At 40.3% G+C, this 19759-nt stretch overlaps 1 protein-coding gene across 1 annotated transcript in view; it reads left to right on the top strand.

Annotated features, from left to right (window-relative positions):
• The first annotated feature begins 16086 nt into the window (after positions 1–16086).
• SDAD1 (SDA1 domain containing 1) overlaps positions 16087–19759 on the top strand; it is a 38099-nt gene continuing 34426 nt past the window's right edge. Inside the window, exons 1-2 of the mRNA XM_066384652.1 lie at positions 16087–16327; positions 19194–19298. Of these exons, the coding sequence (XP_066240749.1) occupies positions 16238–16327; positions 19194–19298 (195 nt within the window). The 5' untranslated portion in view covers positions 16087–16237. The remainder of the gene's footprint in view (positions 16328–19193; positions 19299–19759) is intronic.

Below are 19759 nucleotides of genomic sequence, written 5' to 3'. Positions count from 1 at the left end.
TATATATATATATATATATATACACACACATGTATACTCTTTAAGCAAATAAGTAAGTTCAAAGCAGTATTGGCATATATACCTTGTACTCTGAAATAATTTCTTTGTAAAAAGACAATGGTATCAATAAATAAACCATTAATCAAACAAATGTTGATTTTTTTAATGTCTTGAACATATACTTCAACTGTTGTATGCTTAACAGGAATTCTCACGTCTTTAATCATTGGCTTTCATCTTAGATAAGGTGTAATTGAAATAAAGACAAGGAGATCCTTTAAAGGGCTCTTTGGGGACAGAAAAAAAAACCTCTACGGGAAATTCAACAATAATGCCTTATAACAATATTGACTTATAAGCAGAGACAGATTAAGGTCGGTTGAGGCCCCGGGTGCAGAAGAAAATATTGGGCCCCTTAAAAAAAGAGAGAGAGACAGGGAAAATCAAAATACATGTTAACCATATTTTTAAATAAATAAAAAATATTATGTACTATTAATGTTAAAATTGTACATATGAAGGCACACTTGGTGTCATTAGAAAAAAGTGTAAAGTTGGGGTTTTGCGTGGTCCTTCAGAAGTCAGGGCGCACTGGGCACGTGCCTACTGTTAAATCCACCTTTGCTTGTTAGACTTATGTGGGCTGATGCAGTGGATAAAGCATCGAACTGGGATGCTGAGGCCACTGGTTCAAAACCCTGGACTTGCCTGGTCAAGACACACATGAGAAGCAACTACTATAAAGTTGATACTTCCTGCTTCTTCCTCCTCTTTCTCTCCCCTCTCTCTAAACCAATAAATAAAATCTTTAATAGAGTTATGTGGAATGAAATTTATTTCCTAATCCTGAAGAATAGTTCTATTCAAATGAGATATACACCCAGAAAAAAAAGGAAGAGTCCTCTTTTTCATATTCTAAAAGTATATATGTTTAAATATTTATAAAGCCTTAAGTAGTTGTGGTGGAGATCTAAGCATAAGCTATTAAGAGTGCAGGAAATTTGGACTGGAGATATTATGTAGAATGGATGCTCTAAGAAGGTTGAGAGTGGACAAAGAGTATCAGCCTGGTACATTTGAGGTACACTTGAGAGGCCAGACAGGTGTGATGTTTGGGCAGGTAGCAGCTGCTGACTATGGACATGACTACCCACAAGGGCCTTAACCTGAAAGACAGCAGGATGCTTTGGAGAGAGCTGATTCTGGATTCTGAAATATCTGGGCTAAACCCAAAAGCCCACCACTGAGCTGTATGACCTTGGTTCACATACACTATTTAACCTTTCGGTGCACCTGTCCTCATTCAGGGCTATTGTGAGGAACATGCCCAGCATAGATCTTGGTGCATAGAAAGTACTTGGTGTCAGTTTCACCTTTCTCTGACTATTCACCTCTGATGCACCTCCCTTACAATGAAGGGTGTTCCACATCTTATACACAGAAGGATGTTTCCAGCGCTGAAAAAATATGTTGGAGAAATGAGATTAAATGCCTGAATGCCCAGTTCTTCATATCTATATTTTTATTGTCAAAGTCCAGGCCATCACTATCTCTTTAGTAGGCTACCAAAATAGCCTCCTATTTCCCCTGCTGTCCTTTTTCTTCAACCTAAATCTTCCTTCCTTACCATTCATGACAGCTGGAATGATCCTTTCAAAGAAAAACTCATAGAATGTCACCACCTTGCTAAAAATCCAGTAATTTAGAATTAAATCAGCCATACCATGCCCTACCAAGCCATATAAGAGCTAAGCTCTGCCTGCTTCTCTTGTTGCAGGAACCAAGGAAGCGACTCCCGAAGGAGAAATTCAGACAAGATTCTGGGGGGAAGAGGTTTTATCAGCTAGCGAAACAGCATGACCTTCTAGGCATCACAACATGAGCTCTCCAAAGTTAGCTTTTCTGAGTCTTATATACCTTTACAGCTTTAGCTTGTGTGTGACAAGTGCCTGATTTCTTTGACTTCTTTGTCTGCAGACCCACATGACTTTCGTGTCTCCAGGAGGGGAGGGAGTATGAGAGAAGGTTCAAACCGTTTGTCCTTGACTATTCACATACCCCATTTTTCTTGTTTGTGTTGCAAGTTATTTCACGGAGCGGATAAAGGCGCTGCACAGCTGTGGTTTGTTACTTTTCAAACTAACTCAGTCAGCCCTTCGAGCTCTTCCTCCTCACTCTGACTATGCTCACTCTATTCCCTCCCCATGTGTTGAGATCCAGCTTCACCTTCTTTCTATCTCTCAAGCACACTGAGTTTATTTCCTTCTCAAGGCATTTGCATATGCTGTTTCCTGTTGTGCTTTATTAACTTCGTTAAGCTGGGAACTCTGTTTCCCAGAATTCCCTTCCCTGTGTGGTTGTAGGTTAGAATTAGCCAAAGAGATACTTGTGCAAGATATATAAAATAGAAGCGAAGAAGTGGCCACTACTCTTAATTAGATATAACAACAGACACCTTGGAAGTAGTGGATCCCAGCTTACCTTTGCTCTCCTCCACATTTATTTTGTTTTCAAGACTTTGGCCTCAGGACCAGCACTGGTCCCAGGCTCTCCACCAGATCTTGGAAGTGTACTGTTGGGAAAACAGCTGTGTTAGGCTTGCTCGCTTGTATCTATTTTGCCTAATCAGTGCATGAACATGGGGCAGTGCCATGTGTATATAGTCTATGTAAGGCTATGGGCGCTTGTGCTCAGGGCAGATTGCAGATGGCAGATTGCAGATTGTCTGTGCAGCACTGGGAGGGGCCATTTTGTGGCCATTTTGCTGTTCATTTGCCTGAGAAGCAGTTTTCCCCTGCCTGTGTGCTTGTCTGCCACTGCGAGACTTTATTAAACGGGAATGGCCCAACACTTTCCAGCTCCACAGCTCCTCTACCATCTGCCTGAATCCATTGTGGACCTTGGCCACCTACATTACATGTACCCACAGAAGCTGTAGTTACACAAAAGCCACAGCTTCCCACAGGCCTCTAGCAGTCCCAGTTCGGCAGCTGGACAGGGCTTGGCTTCTTGGATTTCTCTCATGAGCTCTTATAGTCCAACTGGACCAGTGCTTCTGATGGCTTCGCCAGTGAATCTTTCTCCAACCCCTTCGTTATCCTCCCAGACTTTCTCTTCTTGAGATTCCTCTTCATCTGTGTAAGATCTGATCCCTGTAGTAAATTCTTTAATTCTATAATATTCAGAATGGCTCTGCTTCCCTAACTGATATACCTGTACCTGAAGTACTCTTGGCACGGCTGTTCCCACCTCATCGTTTGAGTTTCAGCCTGGCAATCACGGTCTCCTTCCTTTCTACCATTAGAGAGATGGCCATTCTCTCCCAGGCCCTCTTTAGTGTAGTGTTTTTCAAAGTGGGGTGTGTGCACCCCATAGGGTGGATAAAACGAGGATATTTACAGCATATTTAATACATTAAAACATATATTGGAACATAATATATGTAACGTTTTAACTAGTAAAAAAGAACCAAAGATACTAGAAATCTGAATCCAGCAAATGGTACTGGCATCTTCAGTCAATGCATTTGTCTGGCGATAGTCTGCCCATTTCCTGTAGAAAAAGTGAGAATTCCACAACTGGGAGGGATTGACATGTGTCCTCATTCAGCCAGTTACTTTCTTTCTGCACTTGGCAATGATGAGTTGCTACTAATATGGGCACACTCCTCTTTGGCTAATTCTAAACTAGAACCAGGATCATGAAGATTATCAGATAGATTGCTATCTAAACCAAAATTAACAAAATGAGCAAGTGGCTTTAAAATATTCCTACCAAGAAAGCCATATGGAAGGTAATACTAATAATGTAAATGTAAACAAGAGAATAAACATACATACAGGTGATACCTGTTCTAACTTTACTGAAAAGAGCACAGAATTTAAAAGAACTTTGTGGCTATAGTTCGTTTCATTCTTTTTTATTACAATCAGATAAATCAATCAAGCTTCATCACAATCTGAAATTATCTTTTAAAAATATTTACATCGTTATTCTCTGTCCACTATCACATCACAAACATTAAGTTTCTTTTCTTTTTTTTTTTAAATAAATTTTTATTAATGGTAATGGGATGACATTAATAAATCAGGGTACATATATTCAAAGAAAACATGTCTAGGTTACCTTGTCATTAAATTATGTTGCATACCCCTCGCCCAAAGTCAGATTGTCCTTCGCCACCCTCTATCTAGTTCTCTGTGCCTAAAGAAAACTTGGTCCTCTTCACCACTGCATCCATAGTGCCTGGTATTTAGGGGGCACTTAATATGTGTTTTTTGTTGATTGATATGTACTTCACTGCCGTGGACCAGCGCGGCTCCAAATAACGGTGCGGAATTAAGGAAACACACTTTGTCAGAACAAAACTGATGGGACCGGGAGGACTCTTCAAACTGCCTGGCAGTATCTGAGTGTCCCATAGCCCCAGTTCGCTTTATTATATAGACCTATGCAAATCAAGGACCCTGATACAAAGTTGCACATTAAAGGCTAAGACAGGAACTCTCCCAAGGCAAAAACAGGATACATTAGTGAAATCTACAAACATCTGAAACAAACAAAGAGTCAGAAGAAGGGCATGTATTGATATATTGCTTCCTGCAACCCAAGGAAGGAAGTGGAGTGGGTGGAAATACTCAGCATCAAAGCCAAATATGGAGATAGAGGGGGGAGAACTTAGCCCCCTGCCAAGCCTCGAATCTATAATGGCTTTTTGCCATTAACGGTCCACAACACTTCACCACAATTTTTTTCCCAGGCCTTCTTCAAATCAATCTCAGCTACTCTTAACATGGTCATCCAAACTTACCATGCTCACTCCACCCTCAGCTTTGCTCATGCTCTTCTGTTCATCTGCTCCCCTCAACAGCCCCCACAATCTATCTGGCTCTCACCTACACATGGTTCAAGTCTTGCTTTTCTGTGATTGCTCCCAGAATGCTCCCAGTTACGCTGAAATCCTCCACTTGTGATTTCCCTGTCATAAAGTGACTTTAATTATTAGGAAGTATTCTCTGATATAAAATTTAAATTATTTTGCTATACCAGAAAGCAGTTTGGGCCCTGGCCGGCTTGCTCAGTGCATAGAGCATCAGCCAGCTTGCAGATGTCCTGGCTTTGATTTCCGGTCAGGGCACACATAAGAAGCGCCTACCTGCTTCTCTTCCCCTCCTCCTCTCCCCCTTTCCTCTCTCTCTCTCTTCCTCTTTCACAACCAGTGCCTCGATTGGTTCGAGTGTCAGCTCTGGGTGCTGAGGATAGCTCGGTTGGTCCAAGTATCGTCCCCAGATAGGGGTTGCCAGTTGGATCCAGGTCAGGGCACATGCGGGAGTCTATCTATCTCCCCTCCTCTCACTTTAAAAAAAAAAAAAAGAATTTGAGCCCTGGCTAGATAGCTCAGTTGGCTAGAGCATCGTTCTGAAACACAGAGAAAGCAGTTTGTTTCTAAACAAAAATTATATATTGGAGTCATTGGTAAAGAAATCAATAAAAATTTTAATCTGTAAACTCTACTTTAGAATTTAAATGCCAGTGTTATTGCAGTCAGTTAATTAGGAGAAAGACATTTCTTTATACCTCCTGGGAAAATAGAAAGCTGCTTTCTCATTAGAAAGGACTATAAAGAGAAAGATTGCAATCACGTGTGCTTTAGTGTACTATCACTTTCCTTTTTGCCTATCTAGAATCAAGATGACATTGTGAAAAAAATAAATAGGCAACTGATAAGGAGTTAATTATCTTCTAGTTTAAGAGACCACCTGAGGCATTTGACACTGAGTTCATTAAAAGTTCAAAGTGTAAGGTCGGTGGATAGAGGGCTGGTCAGTAGGGACTCAGACCCGCCCACTTTGGCTAGGACCACCCACAATCAAGCCCGCTAAAAGGAAGCTTCCCAGGAACCATTTGGAAAGAAGCGATCGTCTGCCAGCCAGTGAAATTTTACCACATCATAGTAGCTCCACTTCCCTAGAGGGACCCTTTAAATATCTGCCACGCGGTTTAATCTTTGCAACTTCTCTGGCCTCCATGTTTCCTCAGGGCCAGGGAACCTTGCCGGGCGGGGTGTGCGCTCTGTACTCAATAAAGCCGTTTATTATTCCATACTTTGCGGCTCCGGCCCTCTTCCTTCCTTCTCGGTGGGGAAAAATACCTTACACAAAGGAGGAATTTTAACCCTACATTATAAGAAAGCACACAAATCACAAAGGCACAATCAAATTCAAGTCTGTGAATAAGATTATGAGCTGGTGTAAACTGATAAAAGATTAGAGGCAAAGATGTCAACTTATACATAACTATTTGCTTTCCTTAAAAGTCTGCTAGTCCTGGCTGGTTTGCAGGGTTGATTAGAGCATCATCCCAATATGCTAAGGTTGCGGGTTCAATCTCCAGTCAGGGCACATACAAGAATCAACCAATGAATGAATGCATAATTAATGTCTCTTGCTCTTCTCTCTCCCTCTTCCTCTCTCTCTAAAATAAATTTTTTTAAAAGCTGCTATACAAATAAAGAAATCTCATTCTTTATATATAGTACTTCAATATACTGTTTCAAGTTGACTGTTTTCGTAAAGAACTTATTGTTTTAAAAAAGAAAAGAGTTGCCTGACCTGTGGTGGTGCAGTGGGATAAAGTGTCGACCTGGAACACTGAGGTCGCCGGTTCGAAACCTTGGGCTTGCCTGGTCAAGGCACATATGGGAGTTGATGCTTCCTGCTCCTCCTCCTCTCTCTCTCTGTCTCTCTCTCTCACTCCTCTCTCTCTAAAAAATCAATAAATAAAATTTAAAAAAAAAAAAAAGGAAAGAGTTGCTGGTATCCCCATCTCCAGGGAAAGAGGCCTTGCCTCTGCCCGTGTGTAGAGTGTAGGACGAAGTAGGTCCAGCCACCTACAATCAGTTCTTCTTAGCCATTGGAGTAGACAGCCTGAACTTCAACCAGAAGGAGGAACTAAACACCAAAATCCATAAATTTGAGAAGAGAAATGTCAAAGTAAACCATATAACAGAGAGAAAAAATATATGCATTGTTACTTCAAAAGAGAACTGCCAGTTATCACATCTACAATGTTTTTTTTTCTTCTTTTCTTTTCTTTTTTTCTTGAGAGAGGCCGGGAAAGAGAGACAGAAACATTGGGCTGCTCATGTATGTGCCCTGGCAAGATCCATGCTCCAAGACGATGCTCCAACCAACTGAACTGTCCGGCCAGGGCTTAATTTTTATTGATTTTTTTTTTTTTTTTTTTTAGAAAGAGGAAGAGAGAGAGAGGGGAGAGAGAAGGGAAGCGTTTATTAACCCAGTCAGTCATGCATTCTTTGGTTTCTTCCCATGTGTGTCTTGACCAGGAGTCGAGCCTGCAACCTTGTTGTTTCAGGGTGATGCTCTTAATTGACTAGGCTAACTGGCCAGGGCCACATCTGCAATCTTAAAAGCAGCAGAATTTACCTCAGACTGGATGTCTCTTGTTTGGGGCCTTTGATTAGGGCCAAACTAGCAAGGAGTTTTTATGTAATGGAAGTTAAAGCAAAAGTGAGCTCAATTTCTCTGAATAATAAGGAGACAGGAATTGTCTCTGGCAGCCAGGGAGTCTGTTGGGGAAGCTGGAAGAGGGAAAAGAAGAAGCAGTGGAGGGAGATGGAAGGGAGGCTGTAAAAATGATGGCAGGCTGGATGAAAGGCAGAGGAGCGCAGTGAGAAGTTTCCTGTGGTCGGACCACCAGCTTTAAAACACTGGTGTGTAACACTCAGCTTTAAATGTAAGCCTTCCTGAGACCCTCTGGAAATATTGGGGAAAGTTTTGGATTTCTCATCATTGGTGGAATAGGGGCTTCAGTGACTTTATTCAAATATTGAATGTAACTCCAGAATGATAAAAAAAAACTTTGCAGCCACTTGGGTTATGTAGCAGCCATGGAGGTGTGCTGTTGGGATCACCCTTCAACAAAGAACTTACTGATGGGCCACAAGAAGGGCAGTTAGGCCCTGGCCGGTTGGCTCAGTGGTAGAGCGTCGGCCTGGCGTGCAGGAGTCCTGGGTTCAATTCCCAGCCAGGGCACACAGGAGAAGCATCCATCTGCTTCTCCACCCCTCCCCCTCTCCTTCCTCTCTGTCTCTCTCTTCCCCTCCCACAGCTGAGGCTCCATTGAAGCAAAGTTGGCCCGGGCGCTGGGGATGGCTCCATGGCCTCTGCCTCAGGCGCTAGAATGGCTCTGGTTGTGACAGAACAATGCCCCAGATGGGCAGAGCATCGCCCCCTGGTGGGCATGCCAGGTGGATCCTGTTCAGGCGCATGCAGGAGTCTGTCTGACTGCCTCCCCATTTCCAACTTCAGAAAAAATACAAAATAAAAATAAATAAGGGCAGTTGACTGACACCCTCTAGCTGTCTCTCTGGAGAGGAGACTCGGTTCAGGTTTCAAGGTGAGGCCAACTTCAAGCAGTCTCCAGCCAATGACTGACTACAGAAGAAATACCAGGGACTGATCATTTCTGCACAATGCAGGATTCCTCCAGTGGGCAATCTTCAATCAGGTGCTCCCCCTTAGTTTGCTAAGACTTTCTCAGATCTCCATTGCAGTCTGAGGCAGTCTTTGCCCAATTCATCTTTTCTCCACTTTTATTTTCATTAGAGCTATCTCTAGTAAACTTCTTGTGCATCTGCTTCTGTCTCAGTGCCTACTTCTCAGAGATCCCAAATGACATAGGTTATATATAATATACTTTTTATTTAGAGCAATAAATATTAGTATCTCATATGGCCCCCCACACAGACTTTTAACACCAGGAGAAACCTTGCAGATGGTTATACAACAACGAGCCTGGAAATTAAGAGACTGGAGTCTGTTTCTGGTCCTGCCACTCATTGGCTGAGTAGCCTTGACAAGTCTCATATCCTCTCTGAGTAGCAATTTCCTCATCTGCAGACTGAAGAATGAGAGACTGTGACCTTTAAGGTTTCTCCCAGTACAGCCTGGCTTGTGGTGGCACAGTGGATAAAGTGTTGACCTGGAATGCAGAAGTCACTAGTTCAAAGTCCAGGGCGTGCCCCGTCAAGGCACATATGGGAAGCAACCAATGTGAACATAGGGGAACAACTAAAGTGAAGCAACTATGACTTGATACTTCTTACTTGCCACCCCCTCTTCTCTCAGTAAAATCAATAAATAAAATTTTATTTAATTCTTTCCTTTCATGGTCTATACAGTAGATCATAGTAGGTTAATAGCTACTTGATGACTTAACTTGGCCATCTTTTGTAATGATGTTTCTTGTACTCCTTTAAATATGTTTAAATATTAAAATAATTGTCATGTGTAACTAGTTTAAGACTGCCAGAATGTGAGAATGCCACTTCTCTGGGGTTAAATTATTTTGATAACAATGAGATGGAAATTAGAAAACTACAAAAGGAGTTCATTCTTTCTTTATTCTCTATCAAATACTATGCCAAATAATGTCCAGGTATTTCCCACTTGCTTCATTCCTCTGCTTGAAGGTAAGAATCTCTAATCATCCAGCTACCCCTGTAGGTCTCCCAGGTTGGGGACAGACAACAGAAAGGAGGCTGGTTTTTTTAGAATGAAGTCCCGAGGATCATATAACCAGGAGCACATTCCAGGGGAGGGGCGAGAGGTGTTCTCACCACTTTCATTTATTTCCTGAAATAAATAGGATCCTTGAGGTTGTGGATCCGTGAAGACATCTCACCACAACTTCCATATCATTTGAGTTACAGAGGAATCAGTTTCTTCCTAGTAATTTCTAGAAATAAAAAAGCAAGCAAGTGTGATTCATAAGCTAAGAAAAAAATAGGTAATTTACACACATTACATGTCTGTCCCCTATTGTCACTTGTATTCTGAAAAGGGATCAACAAATCCTTATATACTGGAATTAGAAATAAAATTTAAAAATACTAGCCATAACCTATTACATTTCCCATTAGAAAAATTACGTAGCGGTATTAGAAGATACTGGGTCCCGTGATGGGAATTTTCCTAATAGGTTCCTATGACAGTAGAAGTCAGGAACACCCAAACTCAATCACGTCAATGGTCATTACACAGTCTAAATTATTCCTGTAGTAACAGCAGATCTTACAGAACAAAGCAGTGAATGGCATCAGGTTCATCTAGTGCCCCCAAGAAAGCTGGCAAAGGATAAGGGCAAGCTTTTGTTTCTGTTACCCATTAAGGAGATTAAATAATAACACACTCTGCAGTGGTCAACAAAGGAGCTAGTTATCCCCCTCTTTATTCACAAAATTAATAAAAAGTCTTTCAAAACCAACCAGAATATTTTCATGTTTCGAGGTTTTAAGTGTAAAGATATAAAAAATGAAACCATTAAATGGTTCTTAAGAAACATTTTGACTTCAAGAACTTGGCTATAATGGTTTAAGAGGAAAAAAAGAATCGAAGAAAGAAGATGGAATTAGTCCCTGATGAGCTTGGGCTGATAGATCTGTCCAAAGCCAGATCCAATAGTTCTCACTGCCCACAAAGAGGAAAGGATAGGTAGAATGGGGGCAAAACTCATATGTAGCTAGAAAGAGGGGGAAGGTGGAGAAAGAACAATAAAAATTAAACTAGCCTTGAATTTTCTTCTGATGCCAGTTTCCTGTCAAATTTGTGTGGTCCTTTTGTAAAATGATGTAATTTTCTTATTAAAAAGAAAAGCATGAGCTCCCTCCAGTGGCTACACTGACAGTTTCTAAAAACAATATATTGATATATATGGGCGTCCTCGTGTTACAAAATTCTCAACATATGATGTTTCGGGTTTACAATGCTCACTCCCATAGAAACTTAAAAAAATTGAGACGTGAGTGTTTCAGCTTATGCTGTTAGTATCCTACATACAGACTACATGGGCGAACTAGTTTGGTTGCAATGGAAGAATATACACTAAACGTAAGGTGACCAACTTTTTTACAGTAAAAAGGAGGACAAAAATAAATTGAAGAAAACAATATCATAAATAAAAGAAACATTTTAACATTGCAACAATAATACACTATAATATAAATGCACAATAAAAACATTTGTAATATTTTATATTGTAATGCTTACATGCCTATGCCTATTAATTTTTAATAATTAATGAATATTTATTGTCAATGTATCATCTTGTAACAATATATTAGAAATATCTGAACAAGAAATATCCTTCATATTGAATTTTACGTGAATTGTGCTTACCTGTCTATGATTGAATATTCACTGAGAAAGAAATAATCATGAGTCTACAATGTCGTATGTGCCATGTCATGTTTCGGTAAAAAGTACACAAAGCCAAGGTCTCCCGTGTGGAGCGCATATGTCTCATAACCGCGTCTTGCCACACTGTACTGATCCTTGACAAATAGTCATGTCAAATACAAATACATCACATCACACGCAATGGATTGACTCTACATTGATCGAATATGGACATTTACAGATTACTTTTCCAATATCAAAAAGGACAAAATGTGGGAGGACATTTTTCGAGGGAGGACAGAACTTACAAAAGAAGGGCTGTCCTCCTAAAGGAGGACAATTGGTCACCTTACTAACAGGCATATAAGTGAGGGAGTTGATGTCCCCCTGTACACTTACCTATGCCATTTTGAACTGTTAAAAGCCAAAATTCCATTTGTGTTAGGCTAGGGTGTGTTTCAATTACACCAAAATTCGGTTATGTCACTATCATAAGAACAGAAGTGTGTTGTAACCCAAGGACCCCCTGTATATTTTTATTTAGAAATTAAGTTTAGTGGGATAACATTGATCAATAAGAGTATATATGTTTCAGGTAAACAATATATTTTTATTAGAAAACTATTGATGCATGCCTGGCTTTTCTGAACATAATCAATATCATTGGTTTCTAGTGAGAGAGACAATAACTAGAATTCATGTGTTAGCTACTTACTGATTTTCAAGTAAATTTCAACTGTGGATGTCTAAGATATTTTAATTTCTTACTTTAGTAAGTCATACAATTGAAGGATTGAAAGAGACTAGAGATTGTTCATTCATTCATTCAACAAATATAACTGATCACCTACTATTTCCCATGCATTGCTCCAAATGCAGAGGATAGAGCAATGAACAAAGCAAAACCCTGAATAAACTCATAATCTAGTGCAGAAAGACAGACAATAAACAATTAAACCATCTAGTCTAGGCTCTTTCATGAAGAAAATTTAAGTCCATTTGAATCTAGATAGTATGATCCATTTTACAATTATAATAGGGTCTCTTTTGCAAAGGTATAAAGGATATATTCTCCATAAAAATTTATTTCAGGTTAAAAATCATTTGGGGATCAGAAAAAGATGAAAATTTCATTTCCCAATTCCAGACTAAATAAAGAAATGAGTATGACATTGATCTTACTAATATACATTAAATATATGTATTGTACAGCACGTTACATATGATATAGCCATTATTTAACATTTTAAAGTGCATATTCAGTTAGTCACTTTAAATACATACAGTTGTCCCTTGGTATCTGCAGGGAATTAGTTCCAGGACCTCCACCAAAATCTACAAGCACTCAAATCCTTTATATAAAATGGCGTAGTAACCTACACACATCCTCCTGTATGTATATGTGTGTATGTGTGTATATATATATACATACATATGTATATATATGTGTGTGTGTGTATATATATATATATAGAGAGAGAGACAGACAGAGAGAGAGACAGAGATAGGGACAGACAGGAAGAGAGATGAGAAGCATCAATTCTTTGTTGCAACACCTTAGCTGTTCATTGATTGCTTTTTCATATGTGCCTTGACTGGGGGGCTCCAGCCAAGCCAGTGACCCCTTGCTCAAGCCAACGACCTTTGGGCTCAAGCCAGCGACCATAGGGTCATGTCTACAAACCCACACTCAGGTTTGTGACCCTGCACTCAAGCTGGATGAGCTCATGCTTAAGCCGGTGACCTCAGGGTTTCAAACCCAGGTCCTCTGCATTCCACTGTACCACCACCTGGTCAGGCTATACTTTATTATTTTTACTTATTGATTTTTAGAGCAAGAAGAAGGGAGGGGGAGAGAGTGAGAGAGAAACATCGATTTGCTGTTCCATTTATTCATGCAGTCATTGGTTCACTTTTGTATGTTCTCTGACAAGGGTTGAAACCTGCAACTTGGGCATGTTGGAACCACACTCTAACCAACTGAACCACCTGACCAGGGTCCCTCTTGTAAACTTTAAATTTACGTGAATGCTATGTAAATTGTTATTATACTGTATTGCTTAGGGAATAATGACAAGAAAAAAAAAGTACATATCAATAAAGATGCAACCATCATATGTAGTTAGCTACATAGTACATATTAGCAACAATGCAACATTTTTTCCCCAAATATTTTCCATCTTCAGTTGGTTGAATCCGGGGATAAGGAACACATAGACACGAAAGGCTGACTGTATTCAGTTAGTCACTCTCAGCTTCCATTTTTTCATCAAAAAGAAAAATCCTGTCTTCAGAATGTTTTGAGGTAAAATGAGCTGATTTATATGCCCTCTTTAGATTAGCTTGTAAAGTCTTTCATCATCTGGACTGCATAATCTCACCCAACTCATTTTCCTCATCTCCTTTTCTGCTGTACAATCCCTTTTCAACCTGCAGTCACACCAAAATTCTGCCCATCGCTTAAATCCACTGGACTTTTCAAGTCTTTTTACTTTTATACACACTATTTTCTTTCTTTAGAGAGCCTGTCTTTCTCTCCAGCAGAACAACTCATCTTTCGGGATTTTGATCAAATACTACCAAAAACTGAAGCATTCTGAATCCTCTAGGCTGGTTTGTCCTCTGTATTGCTTCCACTGATCTATTGTGAGAATACCCTCATTCACTTTAAAGGTGTTTACTTATTTGTCTCCCTTACTTATCTGTGAGTTTCTTTTTTATATATATAATTTTATTTATTTTTATTTTAATTTTTCTGAAGTTGGAAACGGGGAAGCAGTCAAACAGACTCCTGCATGGGCCCGACCGGGATCCACCCGGTATGCCCACCAGGGGGCGATGCTTTGCCCATCTGGGGCATCGCTCTGTTGCAACCAGAGCCATTCTAGCGCCTGAGGCAGAGGCCACAGAGCCATCCTCAGCGCCTGGGCCAACTTTGCTCCAATGGAGTCTTTGCTGCGGGAGGGGAAGAGAGAGACAGAGAGGAAGGAGAGGGGGAGGAGTGGAGAAGCAGATGGGCGCTTCTCCTGTGTTCCCTGGCCAGGAATCGAACCCGGGACTCCTGCACGCCAGGCCGATGCTCTACCACTGAGCCAACCGGCCAGGGCTCTGTGAGTTTCTTGAGGGCAAATACCCATGCCTTATTTATTTTTGTACTCCTGTGACCTGCCCTAGTGCCTGATATTAGATTGTTAATAAAAGCTTGTGACATAACCTGAGTGTTTTAATCACAAGTCACATTTTGGTGACTCAAGATGAATATTCATAGTACATTAGCTTATACTTTTGATAAGATTATATTAAATAATTTAAACATAATTTGTTTTTGAGAATGCTTTTTCCCTAATACAACCTAACCAATATTTTTAAAATTAATCTATGAGTAGGTTTAAAAAAAAGATTTATTGCTTACATTTTTTTAAATTGAATTTCAAGAGGGAGAGAAACATTGATGTTATTCCACTTATTTATACATCCATTGGTTTATTCTTGTATGTGCCCTGACCAGGGATTGAACCCGCAACTTTAGTGTACAGGAATGACCCTCTAAGCAACTGAGCTACCCAGCCAGGGCCATGCTTACATTTCCTAGTAACTATACAAGTACCTAATTAAATTATTAAGTACTAGAAGTCATTTTTCTTTTTTGTTGTTTATTTTTATTGATTTTTAGAGAGAGATGGAGGGAGAGAAAGAGACAGGAACATAGATCTATTCCAGTATGTGCCCTGACTAAGGATAAAACCAGTAACCTCTGTGCTTCAGGACAATGCTCTAATGGACTGAGCTATCCAGCTAGGGCAGAAGTCATTTTTCAAATGCCACTGAAAAACTAATCCTGGTCTGCACAGGTTCTTGATTTTGTGTGTGTTCGGATGTGATTAGAGTTGTCTTGTTTTCAGCTGTCACAGATGACCTTGACAGAAGTTGTGAAATTGATTATTTTGAGCAGGAGAACACCACTGTCCACCTACTAATGCCAAATTAGTCACCAGCTGACAGCTGTCAGGCTACTTTCTGCCTTTCTTATCTAGTTACAACCAAGACTGCCTGGATTGAAATCTCTGCTTTCTCACCAGCTATGAATTTAAGCAGTCAATTTATCTGAGACTTTCCTCATCTATACAGTGTAGATAATTATTATACCTATTTCAGAGGGCTGTTCTGAGGATTGAGTTACTATACCAAGTGCCTGGAACAGTGCCTGTCAAGTGTGTTTTTGTATTACCAACACCCTATCTCATACATTCATTCACCATATAATTTTGCACTGTGAGATTGTATAAATGTATTGTCTTTGGATTACTGGGATGTGAATTTAAAACTCTGGCTGAAGAGTATTACAAAAGTTATAACATTGACTGACATTTAAGTACAAATTAATTTGCATTTTAAAACAATCAATATACCACCTTTTATCCAGTCCACACCATTTATTCCCTTTTCTGGGTCGCGTTGAGTTCAAACAACCCAAAACAAAACAAAAAAGTTATTTAAGATTATACAAAAAAACTAATTTACCCCTCTTGTTGTTCTTTATTTCCTTCTCTGAAATAAGTAAATAGATAGATAGATAGATAGATAGATAGATAGATAGATAGATAGATAGATACCATAGTACTATCTACTCTCCATGGATATTTGTAGCTTTTGATTTTAGGCTGTGCGATTAAAAAACCAAACAAACTAGTAATCTTCATCTGTTTCACAGAAGTGTGTCGGGATGATGAAACAAATTAACGGGTAGGGGTTCAGAATATCTCAGAAACGACAGGTAGTAGCTGCTGTTGACCGAGAAATAAAATTACCGTAAAAACCACCAGAGACCATTTCGGCAGTGAAAATAAGTTTGACACTCCAAGGCTCCCGTAGTCTAGTTCGCTTTAGGGATCAACATGGCGCCGCCAGCTGAGCGTTCCATGTGCTGTTTCCGGTCGTACTCGGAAGCACGATTCCCAGCCGCAGCTGGGACGGTTAGTAGATGCCAGCGGTGTAGCTTTTTCTAAAACTGTTCACGACGGAGCAAGTCAGGAGCCAATATGTCCAACAGAAACAACAACAAGCTGCCCAGCAACCTGCCGCAGTTGCAGAATCTGATCAAGCGGGATCCGCCTGCCTACGTGGAGGAGGTGAGACTGCGGCGCGGCGGCGCTCGAGGCCGAGCAGTGGGGCTGGGAGGCGTGGAGTGGAGTTGGGATCCTGGGTGGCCGCGTGTTCTGTTAGGTTCTGGGGTTTCTCGGGAAGAGAGAAGGGGTAGGGGAAGGGACATACCTTAGGTTTCGTTCCCCACCTCTTGGAAATCTGCTGCCCCTTTGGGTTTTTCTGCCTGCTCTGCAGACCCCGCTGCCATGGAAGCTTAAGGATCTTGTTTTGCTTTAGAGTTTGGCTCCCGACTCACAGAAGTGAAGAGACAAATGGCCTGCTCCCAATCTTCAACCTCCATGTAGATTTCTCAGCCTTTTTTCAGAAATTCCTAACTTGAATTAACTGGTAACACTTGATGAATCGTCTGTTAGGATGCTTCTGCCCCACATTCTGTTCCCGAGAGCCCGCGCTCTGCGGTGGGCTGTGTTGGGAAGGAGGTGACATTCGCAAGTATAAGGGACAGACACAGGAGACCTATATCTCCTCAAACCAGTATTCAGTCTCATCGGAACCTTACCTGACCTCAGTGTCAGAATTTGCTTCGATAAAAGATGAGGTTGAAAAATAGGTGAGGTCCAGATTTGTCAGGGACTTTGTATACTGATCTCATACAAATTTTGAACATTAAGGGTGTTTGAGCCAAGAAGCGACAAAATGAAAGTGGTGATTTTAATATATTAATCTGGCAGATGTGTTCTTCTGACACCCATTTGTCTAACAGGCATTATCGAGGTGTATGCTAGGCATTTGCTGTAATTGTACTTTTTCCTCACTAGATCGTGTTGTTCAAGGGCTAACACAATCATCTTTGATCGCTCTTCTCATTTTCCTCTTCCCCCAACTTTTCACTTGGAAATATTTAATTGAATGCTTTTTAACAAATAGTGGTGTCATTTTTTTAGATCACCAGTATAGAGTACCTTACCAAGGAAAATAAAGAGTAAGGAACAAATAAGTGAAGTAATATAGGCGAGACTCTTAAGGTGTGTAAAGCGTTACACACAACCCTTGACAAAGTTGAGAGTCTGTATTGTGCTGTATTTTAGAGCATTGGTTTCAAACTAACTGAATTCTGGCACTACTGTTGACCATTTGTGTTACTGGAGAGTAGTAATCACTGAGCCTGTTTTAATATGTAAGAAAGAGATAATTTTTACCACCAAGAATTGCTCTTTCATTCATTTAATGAATATATATGCAGATCCACACATATTGTACCTACTGTGTGTGAGAATAATTCTAGGCACTGGGGGTAGGTACAATGATAAATTAGACAGATATGAGAGTCTTCTCCTAGACTTATGTTCTAGTGATGCCAGACATATAGTAGTAAGACTGAAAAAAGCAAAACTGGATGAGAATAGGCCCTGATCATCACAAAGCAGAGAGTGGTGGCTGGGCTGGGGTGGGATTGGGGAACAAGTGGGATAAGGATCTTGCCAGGAGCACACTGAGTTCTGGGGTACTGTCCTCACTCCTGTCAGTGGCATTAGGGAGCTAGGAGCCATAGGGGTTATCTGAAGCATGTAGGGGGCTGCATGCAGGTCTCTATCTTGGGTCCTACTCTTGAAGAAAGCTGAAGGCCTACCAGTTTTGTTGGGGAAACCAAGAGTTATGTTTTTTAACCATGCTAAGTTAAAATGTCTGGTAGACATCCAAACAGATATCAGACAAGTAGTTGAATACATGAATTTGGAGTTCACTAGACCAGTTAGGGCTTATAATATGATATTAAGAAATATTTTTTCTCATAGTGTCTTGTCTGTCTCTCACTCTCTCTCACTCTCACACTCATATACACATATGCTCCTTAGAGCTGTGGTCTAAGGATGCTTGTCTGGTGTTTCAACATTAGATTGTTCAGTTGTTAAGATTAAACATAATTAAATGAGATAATGTACACAGTGAGCTTAACACATATCAAATGCTGAGTAATTAGAAGCTATTATCATTATTTGTGTGTCTGTTGCTTTTATCTGTTGACACATCCTATTTATAACTGCAGGATAAAATTTTAATTAGTATTTAAAAGAAGAAGGGGACCCTGGCTGGTTGGCTCAGTGATAGAGCGTGGGTCTGACCTGTGGATGTCCCAGGCTTGAGTCCTGGTAAGGGCACACAGGAGAAGCAACCATCTACTTCTCCACCCCCCCTTCCTTCTCTCTCTCTCTCTCTCTCTCTCTCTCTCTCTCTCACTCTTTCTCACTTTCCCTCTCTTCCTCACCTGCAGCCATGGCTCAGTTTTGGTTTGAGCATATCAGCCCCAGGCACTGAGGATGGCTCTGTGGAGCCTCCGCCTCAGGCACTAGAAAAGCTTGGTTGTGAGCATGGCCCCAGATGGATAGAGCATTGGCCCCAGATGGGGGTTGCCGGCTGGATCCCAGTCGGAGTGCATGCAGGAGTCTGTCTCTCTGCTTCCCCTCCTCTCACTTGGAAGAGAAGGGACTTTTGACTGGAAGGCCTCATGTACTTGAAAAAATACATAATTTACATTTTCTGACATGGATGCGTTCTCTGTATACATAGACACTGTATTAGGGGTCATTTGGGTACTCAATATCAAAATAGGGCCAGAGTCTAAACTTTTGACTCTTGGCTTCACTGTTTACCCCACACCACCTAAATTTCTAATGATAAAGGAAAGGATCTTTAGATTATCTATGATGTGCATAGTTTTCAAAACTTATTTTGAAGATTTCCTATAAAGAAAAGAAAGTGTTTCTGCATACTTTTGTCACACCTTTTTCTCCATGCCACTGTCAAAGACTTTTACTAAGTAATTTTTCGGTCATATATGACTGAACAAGTCTATAATAAAAGGTGACCAATTTAAATTTTATTTTTTTCCAGTTTCTACAGCAGTATAATCACTACAAATCCAATGTGGAGGTTTTCAAATTGCAACCAAATAAACCCAGCAAAGAACTGGCAGAGCTGGTGATGTTTATGGCACAGGTAAGAAGGTAACTTCTGTATAAAACAAAGACCAGTTGTTACACACAGTTGGCAGAATATTTTTCCAGTAATAGCCAACTTCATTCCATTTGGGAATGGTAGCTTCATTAAAAACATTTCCTTTTTAATTTTCCCTTTTTACAAATTTTATTTTCTCTGTATGGTGAGTTAGAAGATTGTGCTGAAGCTTTTCACAGAACAGCAAAACTTTCAAACTATTTGTTTTTGGGGGTTTTTCCATTAAATTCATTATAAAATTAGATTCTAAATCATGTTACCCATATTTTATAAAGACTAGAGGGAATATGAAAAGGTCATAAAATTGTCATGTAGAAGAAAAAGACGTGATTTGAAACTGTCTACCTCTATGGAATAGCCTTTACTCTCCTTTTGCAGAACGTCTGAAATATGTGCGTCTGAATTATAGGAGAGAAAGAGACTTCAGAAGAGTCTTTGCTTTG

The sequence above is a fragment of the Saccopteryx leptura genome, chromosome 5 (genome assembly GCF_036850995.1).
Source record: "Saccopteryx leptura isolate mSacLep1 chromosome 5, mSacLep1_pri_phased_curated, whole genome shotgun sequence".
Classification (NCBI taxonomy): Eukaryota; Metazoa; Chordata; class Mammalia; order Chiroptera; family Emballonuridae; genus Saccopteryx; species Saccopteryx leptura.
The sequence above is the reverse complement of the archived record's forward strand: the minus strand, read 5'-3'. Positions and strand labels throughout refer to the sequence as shown.